The following is a 10,011-nucleotide window of genomic DNA, read 5'->3' as shown; positions in this document are numbered from 1 at the left end:
AGGGGGGCTCTCAAAGCAGGAGGCTGCTTGTCCTAATTAGCAGCCTCCAATCTGCCTCCCATCAGCACAAGCTGCAGGGTGAGGGAAAGCATTCACCACAGGGATGAACTGGGCACGAGGTTGGAGTCAATGAATTTCACCATTTCCTACCTTTATCCCAAAGCAGCTGTCCTGCCGCTGTGGCTCCTGCCCCCTCTCCAGCAGCCCATTTTCACTGTTGTGAGCACAAGGCTGTGCTGAGCACAAGATGCTGGGGTCAGTCCAGAGCAGGCTCAACCCTGGACTCCCTGTTTCACATCATACTGCTTTGTGGGAAAGACCTTGCTTTGGCTCAGAGACACAACCCGTAGATTACCAGTGGTGCTCCCAGCATCAGTGTCCCCAGGCAGGAAGGACCCTGCGAGTGGTCTGCAAGGAGCTGTTCAAACAAACACTTCCCTGTGAGGAAGAAGATATCTCCAGAGCCCTCTGAGGAAGAAGATATCTCCAGAGCACAAAAGCACTAGCTCTACCCTTCCTGCTCTACCCTTCCTTCAAGCACAGCTCTCCCTCCTTCAGCCACGCTGCAGGATGTGCACACGGAGACAATTGAAGCACGCACGGGCAACCCCCTTGATCTGGGAAGTGCCACATTTGCTGCCTCTGCCACCAAAGTTTAACTCTAAGCAAGCAGCCAAGATCACCACAGCTCCTGTTGTGCACCCACCTGCCCCACCACCCTCCCACCGTCCCCTCCTTACCAGTTTGGTTTTGTCCATGGCTGCCAGCACTGCAGAGTTGAGAGCTTCCAGGGCAGAAAGCACATTCCTATATTCTCCAAGATATGCTGAGAAATAATCTGAAGCAGGAGAGAAGACCGTGATGAACTTCCCAAGCTGTGCCTGCCCTGCATCGGCTGCTTCCCACACGCAGCCCAGCAGCACTGCAGGGGGCATTCACATCACTCTCCAGAGTCATGCTCCCACCTGGACTGAAATGAAGAGTCCTTTCCTAGCCCCAGGGACAAAATATCCCAACCCCTTGGGTAAAGTACAGATGCCCTCTGTGCTGGGATCCAGGGACTGTCAATGTCACTTGATTGCCCAGTCCTGCCTGAGTCAGACGTGCACAAAGCCCCCACCACAGATGCTCGAGAAGAAGCTTTCCAGGGCAGGAATATCACCCTACTTACCACACAATTTTTCCGTGTCCACGTTACTGTAAGAAACAGAAAAATAAGTTCTTGTTAGATTGTGGGGCTGGTTTGGGAGAAAGTTGTGGTGAGCACGGTATCAAGGGCCTGTCTTGAGGCCCCAGTGGATTTACTGCTCCCACGTATTTTCAAAAGCTGTTTGAGAAAAACAAAAAGCTGCAAAAATTTAGAGGCAGCAGCTGAGGAGCCATGCCCAGCACCTGCAGCACCCAGGCAGGGCTGCAGAGCATCACCTCTGCTTTGGGGGCTGAAGGAGTAAGCAAAGCTGCTCCATCAACATCTCCTGGAGCTAAAGTGTGCTGGGAAAGTGTCTGTGAGAGCAGGATGGGACCAGGACAGAGGTCAGGGGAAGCAGGCAGCACCCCTGGGCTGGCAGCCCCATTTCTGAGCCCTGGAGCTGATGAGCCCCAGAAGCTGCTTTTTCAACCCAACCTCGTCCCTCAAAGGTGCAAAGGATTCAGCCAGGGCTTCCTCCTCGACTTCAGCCCTGGTCTTCCCTCATGTCTGCCCCCTGGCACCAGGCCCCTTCCCTGTCCCATCTGCCCCACGGGTGCTCCCAGCTGCTCCTCCTCTTCCCTGCTTTCAGAGCCCGGGTGATGTGGAGCTGCCTTCAGGCTCCCAGGGTGGGGGGCTCAATGGCTTCATGGCCCATTAGAGGGGTTGTTCCTGCTGTGAAGGTCATTAAAGCAGAGAGCTGGAGGCGAGAGCCAACCTCATGCTCCTTTCATTAACAGAGAACACTGCACTGGAGAATCACTGCTGGCATCTCTGCAGCCTTGGACAGGTCCTTCCTGTTGCTAATAAAGGCACTGCTGGGGTGGAGAGGGAGGAGGAAACGTCCAGAAACAGCCACATGTGTTTGGGATGGGATGTCAAGCAGCACTGTGGGTTCACATGAAGCTGCTGGATCTGCTCAGGTGGCCACAGCCACAGAGACAGAGCTGTTGTGATGTCCAGCATCACCTGCAGGGAAATGCCCCAAGAGATTGTTTGTTCCAATCAGCCTCTGCTCAAGAAATTCTGCTGTCTCAAAAATCCCCGAAATGATTACAACCATTTTTAAATCCTGATTGGGAAAGTGGAAGAGCATGAAAGAGGGTGTTCAAGTGTTTTAAGTGTTTAAGTGCTGTCACACATGGAAGAACTGGTGATACCTGGAGTTTGCTGAGCTCCAAGCTCAAGAATATCTGCAGTGCCACTGCCCAGGGGAAGTCAAATCACAGGCACATCATCCTGTCCCTGCTCTGACACTGCTCACAGGGCAAAGGGGCAGAAATGCCCCGAGGTAAAATTAGAGGAGAGTGTGCAAAGTGACCAAAATGCCATACCAGGGAAAAGTGGAATAATTTAAGCAAAATCTTCCTACAGCTTTTCACCCAAACATCAAAGGCTGGTTTCTGTGTCTCTCTTTCTGCTGGGCTTACACTTAGTGTACTTTAATAACAGCCAATGCTTCAAATCAGGAAGATGTTTTGGTGTGAGGTATCATTCCAGACCCCTGGCAGTGGGACTGCAGACCCCTCTGTCCAGCTAATTGCACATGGTACCTTCTTCAGCAATGGAGATGGGCAGTTTTAGGATGTGATTTGGCTCATCTATTTTAAACACCTACTGCAGGAGATGATTAAGGCAGGGCTCTGGCTCACTGTCCTGGCACTGCAGATAGATTTTAAAGTAGATTAAAAAAAAAAATAGTGTTTCCCTTGAGATGCAATACAGATAATCAGCAAAACCACAGCCCCTTCTTTGCCGACTCAACTCCATCAAACTTTGCTGACCCCATCTCTGAGCAGCTCTGTGCATCCAACCACAGCTCTGCTAGATAGAGTAACTGGGGTTTGAAGCACACATTTAAATTGGAAAAATGTCTCACTCCTTAATTTTTCCACTTATTTCTGCAAACTGCCTGGAGCCTGCAGAGCCACTGCTGCTGCACTGCCACAAGAGACTGGGCACCACAGCATCTGCAGTACTGCTCGTTCGATCCCTGTCCCAGAGTCATAACTGCAGCCACTGGTTCCCATCCAAGAGATGAGTAAAAAAAAATCACAAGAGTGGGGATATGGATGTGAGATAACAAAACACACAGTGAAACACCTCATGCGTATGTTACCCAGGCACCTGCATCTGTCCCCACTGAGAACCTAAGGCTGGGAGGGGTTTCACCAGGAAGAAGGGGTCACCAGCCCAGTTTCCCACCTCAGCATCCCTGTGACAAAGAGCTATAGGCAACACCAACCCTATGGCTTCTAAAGAGAGGCCAGAGATGATTAATAACTCTTTCAAATCTTGTCTGTTTGCTGCTTAAAAACAAACAGTAACTAATCAATCACTCCAACACTGACCTGTTAAACACTGAACCAATCGCTAAGATCTTGGGGTAAAAATCAGCCCTCTGGGAGTTGTCCCGTGGAAGATCTGCTCCCTTCCCAGTGCAGCCTGCTCCATCAGCAACCCTGCATCACCACCTCTTCCCACGTTCCACATCCCGAGGCAGCCCCCGGGGCACAGTGAGGGGCAGAACAGAGTACAGCAAGCAAGTCACAGGAGCGATGGTGCCATTTTCATGCTACCAGAAGCTATTTCCTCCCAGAAAGCAGGAACTCATGTAAAGAACCTGCACATCCATTCCTGACCCATTTTGCAGGGCTGGAAGAGGGAAGCATGCTTTGCTCTGCTCATCATTTGCCCAGGGAGGTTGTGGAGTCTCCTTCTCTGGAGACATTCAAGACCTGCCTGGACGCCTTCCTGTGTGATCTCATTGAGGTTCCTGCTCTGGCAGGGGGATTGGACTGGATGATCTTTCGAGGTCCCTTCCAATCCCTGACATTCTGTGTGATTCTGTGATCTCTCTGCCATCCCCTCTCCCACTCCAAGAGAAGAGCCATCCTCTGCCTCCAAAGCACTCATCCTGAGACTCTCCACATTTCCACATAGCTGTATTTTGACTGTGCTCAAACCACTGATTAACTGTAATTAAGCTTGAACTGATGATGAAGGATCTTGTCATCATTATGCTGTTGGGATTTTGTCAGAATGGGCCTGGAATTTATGCAAGAAAATAGCAATCAGCTCCAGCAAAGCAGATGGGAATCTTTTTTTTTATTTTTATCATTTATCATGTTGGGAACCTCTGCTGCTGCCATCACAGATCTGGTTTCCAAAGCCCTTCAGTGTGACCCAGAGTGTTTCTGTCACTCTCCATCATTCAGAGACTGGCAGACGCTGCAGCTCTGAGTCTCTGACTAAAGAGAGAGGAAGGAAGTTCACACAAGTCCCTTCTCCTCCACAGAACCAGAGTCTTGAGATTATTCCCACTGAAAGTTTTTTAAAACCACCAGGTCAGCACTCCCATCTCTTTCACTTGTGAGTCAAGGGCAGGGACACAGGCTCTGGACAGCCTGTACCCAATTCCTGCCACCACCATCTGACCGCTCTCATGCCAAGTGGGATTTGCCAGATCTTATTTATCTAAATTTTCCTGACAGAGGCAGGACAGAAAGACAAGTGATGTCCATGAGACACCTCCCTGGGCAGGTTTCACAGTCCCCTGCAAAGGGCAATAGGTAAGCAACCTATGCAACACTCAGTCCAAATCCTTCTGTGACCAACTCTGTTGTCCCCACGAGACCCTGGGATCTGCTGCCATCAGAGAGCAAACGACACCGTGCATCTCCCAAGACACTTCTCCACCAGTGGACCATTTTCATCCCTTCAGAAACATTTGTCTCTTCTCACCCAGACATTTCAGTGGATGAAAATGTACTTTTCCAGGAAGATGAAACTTCTTGTTCTGCACCAGTGCCAGAGCTGGTGTGGAGCCTTCTGACAAGCTAAATGAAATGGTGAACCTAGCCATCGTACCAAACTGCAATAGAGAGTTGAATTTGGTTTCAACATAACTTTTAAAGTGTCAGAGGAGATATTTTAAAGACAAAATGGAACAATTTTCAGAAATGTAGAAGGAAAAAAGCCTCGTGGGGAAACATAAAACCTGAACCGAATCCAACAGAAGTGCCTCAGGCCAGAGCATCTCACCTGAGCACTGGGTGGATGGGAGGTGGAGTGAAGATTGGATGGGAAGGACGGGGAGAAAAGGAGAGTGTGGTGTTGTGGGCTCTCTGGAAGGAGAACAAGGAATGTACGAGACCTCTGAAATACCTGTCTTCCCAAATGTCACCTCTGGGACCCGGGGGGCAGCTGCAGGTTCACAGTGATGGGTGAGGGTCAGGACAGGGTCTGGGCAGTGCTCTGTCACCCAGACACGGAGACTGCCTGGGTATAACAGCCTCTGTTACTGTCTCTCCTTGAGCCAAGCTGACACTGAAAGAAACACCAGTTTCAGCCTAGACCTGATGAACACAGCACCCTATGGCCAAATCCACCCACGGGAATAAGGGTGCAACTTTCCCATCATCAGAAAAGCTACAGGACATGAAAGAAGCACACCAGATACGTTTGTTTCCAGATAGAGCTTGTTTCCAGCTTTGTAACACTTTGAATATTACCTCGGGTAATAACTCCTGAATCTGGCAGCAAATTTCAGCCAGCTCTCAAAAATATTAAGCTCCTGCAAGTGCCAGGCAAGGAAGCAGCGCTGAGGAGAGAGGCTGTCCAGCCCCCCATCCAGGGGACAGCAGGACACCAACACAGCCCTTAGAAGACACCAGAGGTTGTATGAAGGAGCAAGTCCCCCTGCACACCCCAAAACCAAATGCCAGAATGTCCAGCTCTACACACAGAGCCACAGAGACCTCTGTGAGGTCCAGCATGCTGAACACCGCTTCATTTCCATTACCTGACACTGTGCGGTGGCAAGTGGTCCCCGGGTAGCCCCTGGGAACAGACAGGGTCATGTCTCCCTCGGGGACAAGGCTGTCTCTCCAAATCCCTCATCGCAGCAGGCAGGCAGCTCTGGGTCAGGACCAGAGCACTCCAGCAGATGTATCCCTGCCCCACACTGTTTGCAGGGGGCAAGATGCCTCCTAGCAGACAATAAGCTGAGTGCCAGGCTCCCCTCTCTGGGAGGTCCCACCTCCTCCTCCTCCACAAGCTAGGGATGAAGCTGAAGAAATCACATACCATTCCCTGCTGCCACCTCCCACGTCCCATCCCACTCCCACCCACTCACACTGAAGCTGTCCCATGTGCTGACCCTGTGCACGTGGGCATGGACCATGTCCCAGCCAGGGACAAAAACAAGAATGACATCAGCAATGACCTCAGGGCTCACTTTCCCTTCTGCTCTTGCAGAAATGAGGGCATCCTCACAGGGCTGGAGGGATGGCATCTCCCAAGTTTGCCTGAAGTCACTGCACACAGAAATTTGGAAACCAGCTCTGTCCGCAGGGTCCCATCTCCTCTTCATGTCAGAAAGAGATCAAAGACCCAATGGTCATGCCCTGCTAATAGATGTCACCAGCTCAATGCTGCAACTACCACGTTGTCATAGCTACCACGCCATCATTATGGGTAACGAGTTATGGAGAGCACTGCTGCAGCCAGGGCCATGCACAGCCTCGGAGACAGCCCACTCACACAGGGCCCTTCCGTCAGTCCTGTTCATCTGCTCTGGACAGACAGAAGAACCAAACCTGAAAGCGACAGTAAACCAGGAGATCCTCACCATTCAGTTAAGGGCATGCTTAAAACTCTCTGCTTTGTTGCAACCCGTGTTTTCCAGCTATATTGTATGGGGGTGGGGAACTCCAAGGTCACCCCAAAATAGTGGTGAAAGGATGATAATGAAAGGATTATTTGCAGAGAAAGGGGAACAGTTCACTGCTAACTCCCTGGGATCCCAGCCCAAAGAGACAGAGGTATTTTCAGGAGACACTTCCTGCTGCCCACATCCAACAAGTCCAACTGGCAGGACAGGCAGCAACGGGCAGCCAGGCTGAAAAGAAAGTGGCACCAGGGGCTGCAAACACCTGTCCCCTTCTCTAGCCCATCACTAAAGCAGAGGCATCACCTAAACCCACCACCCTGGCACACAGCAGGAGTCCATGATCCCCACTCCCCTACTCCTGGCTGGATGATGTGGGGACTTGCAGCCAGGGTACCTGCTGTCAGTGGCTCAGTGACATTCAGTGGCTGTTGGCATCTCAGCCTGGCATGGGCCCTCCGTGCTGCTGCCCTGGCTCCCTGCAAAACCCTGGAAGCAGCGTGTGCAGCAAAGGCTGCTCCAAGTTCCCTCTCCCTGGCAGGGACCTTCTCAGACACTGCCTGGCCAAAGGTGTCAGAGGAGCAGGAGATGCTTCCTGGGGCGCCAGGGAAGTGGCACGAGCCAGAGCCAAGCCTGCTGCCCGAGACTGGGAGGAGGCTGCAGCCACCCTGTCCCCCAGCAGCACCTCTCCATCCAAACAGGCAGCCCCCAGACACGCAATTCATCAATGGCCAGTTTCTCCCAGTGCCAAAATACACTCATCACACTGGCTGCCAGAGCAGAGGGACCCCAGCAAGGCTGTGATGATATCCAAAAGACTGGGATGAGAAACCGAGCCCAGCCCAGACTCCTCTAGACAGCACCAGCCAGGAGGAGACCCAGGCTAAGTGCAATTACTTCTCCTCTTCTTTAGGGGTTTCTTTTTTTAAAAAGTAGCTGGCCTAAATTCCCAGTTACACTCCTGAGGCCCATTTCTGGTGGAAAGCAGCTCTTACGTAAGTGAAAAGCAGTTCCTTGTGTCAGCAGTGACAAAGTCTGTGACTTTGCACAGCCTGGGCATCGTCCTCACACCATCACATGCTCCTCCTGCAGACACACAACCTGCTCCATAGAACTGTATATTTCTGAAATATATTTTTCAAACTAACATAATGTAATTTTAAACAGACCCTTGCTTTTATGGAACTACAGGAAATCTGATAACAACATTCTCAAAGTGTCTGGCTTCTCTCATCACCAGAGCTCGTAGCTGGTGTTCACTGGGTTTTAACATCTGCGTGTTACAAGAGGTACATTTCTCACCCTGACTATTTATTGCACCCGCCTCCAAATGTCCTCCATCTACTTATATCCTCCTTCGTCTCCTCTCTGTGCCACCACGGGTACTTACTCTGAATGATGCCTGTCAATGCCACTGAACAACTCCCACAGCTCCTCCAAGCTCAGGATCCCATCAGCGAAATAGTTCTTGAACTCCTCAAATGACAGCTTCCCATCATCTGCATTTAAATAAAAGGGGAGAATAATTATATATCTGCAGGAAGAAGCATACAGGCTCCAGCGATCCTCCCAGTAGCCTCTCGATCAGCAGTGTGGGACAGTTGGGCATGTTGTGCATCATAATTAGAGCAGATATCTCACTGAAAGCGTGTCCCACCAGTCCCCATCAGAAACCCAGGAGTGCTGGCAAGCAGGGCCACTGCTGCTGGAACTTCAGCTGGGAATTTCAGCTCCTTCCAGAAGACCCCAATGCAACGTTTTCAGAAACACACATGGACACCATGTACTTAGATGTCTATCCAAGTACAGAGCCCATTATGAACAGCACAGCGAGGACACTATCAGGCTTTTATGGAAAGAAAATCTCTTCGCTGACTCAAGAGCTTTTTCCTTTCTCTCTGTGGAGGACTTCAGCTCCTGGGTTGCATTTTGATCTGCAACAAAAGTGGTTCCTGGAGCCTGCAATCTACCATGAAGAGGAGCCTCACAGGAAGCAGAAAGGCTCAGAAAAATGACTTATGATTTTGGACTTCTTGGTTTCTGGGTGCCAAACTAAAAACCAGGTAGCAGAGTCTAACTCTCAAACTCCAGGAGCTCCAGCAGGCACACAGGAACAGGACCACCCAAGCAGGGGGCACATGTAAACCTCAGACTGAGTGCAGAGACTGAATCAATCTTGCAAGGGACAGAGAGAGCCTGACAGCCCCTGGGCTTCCTGCTGCAAGGCTTGATTTGCCCTCCCTCCTCCTTGCTAGCATTGCAGCTGAGCCCCTGCATGTGTGGGCAGGAGAAGAGCTCAGAAGAGGCTCTGTCCTGTGCAAGCACATGGATGGTGAATTGGGGGAGGCCAACTCCCCAGCCTCTGGCCAGGCTCTTTGCTCCAGTGCCTTTTTCCTCCAGGTGAAGCAGAAAAGCATTATTTTTGCAGGCAGAGCTGCCTGCCCTGATCCTCCTTCACTCTTTCAGCAAAACCTCGCAGTGGGGACAGGCTGTGCTGCTTCACCCAGACCCAGGCAGTGAGGAGGAACAGCAGCAGAAGCCAAGCACTCACCGTTCTTGTCAGCTCGCCGGAAAATCTGTAAGAGAAAACATGACAGGGTTTATTTAGCGAGGCAGCAGGGAGAGCAGCACAGCTGAACAGCAAGCCAGGCAGCACCCAGCCCTGTCATCACAGGAAGCTGCCTCTCAGAGCCCAGGGAGCCGTGGAGAAACCCCCACTGCCAGGGCTGCACAGGCTGCTCTGGGGAAATTCCCCTTTGTCAATTATTAAAACCATTTCTCACCTCCGAGGCACAAAGTTCCCAGCACAGCCACCGCCACCCGAGCGAGCCCAGCACTCGCACCGAGCATCTTTTATAGAACACAGAGGGACACGAAGTAGAAAGGGTTTTACTACACCCTTGTGATGGAAAGTGTTTAATTTTTCAGACCCTTTAAATGGAAGAACATGAAGGATAAAACCAGCCCATAACAGGAGCACTTTGTGCATCACCACAGACGCTTCAACCGTCTGCACCGAAGAATAGCTCTTGTCCTGCACTTTGTAATCACCCTTCACAATAATCCTTCCTGCGACGCCTTGATGTGCCCACACACTGTAATTAATAATTAATGAATTAATTAATCCCTAACTAATTCTGCCACAGAGCACAGT

At 51.0% G+C, this 10,011-nt stretch overlaps 1 protein-coding gene across 1 annotated transcript; it reads right to left on the bottom strand.

Moving 5' to 3' along the window:
* Positions 1–740: 740 nt before the first annotated feature.
* On the bottom strand, positions 741–9,433 carry LOC104530780 (N-terminal EF-hand calcium-binding protein 3-like; the record flags this gene model as incomplete). Its single annotated transcript, XM_010175471.1, has 4 exons — positions 741–838; positions 1,172–1,197; positions 8,248–8,356; positions 9,409–9,433. Coding segments are annotated over 4 exons (258 nt in total), but the record flags the coding sequence as incomplete, so codon positions are not given.
* Positions 9,434–10,011: the final 578 nt, after the last annotated feature.

Source organism: Antrostomus carolinensis, unplaced genomic scaffold (assembly GCF_000700745.2).
Source record: "Antrostomus carolinensis isolate BGI_N321 unplaced genomic scaffold, ASM70074v2 scaffold27389, whole genome shotgun sequence".
NCBI lineage: Eukaryota > Metazoa > Chordata > Aves > Caprimulgiformes > Caprimulgidae > Antrostomus > Antrostomus carolinensis.
This window is presented reverse-complemented; position numbering and strand designations above follow the sequence as displayed.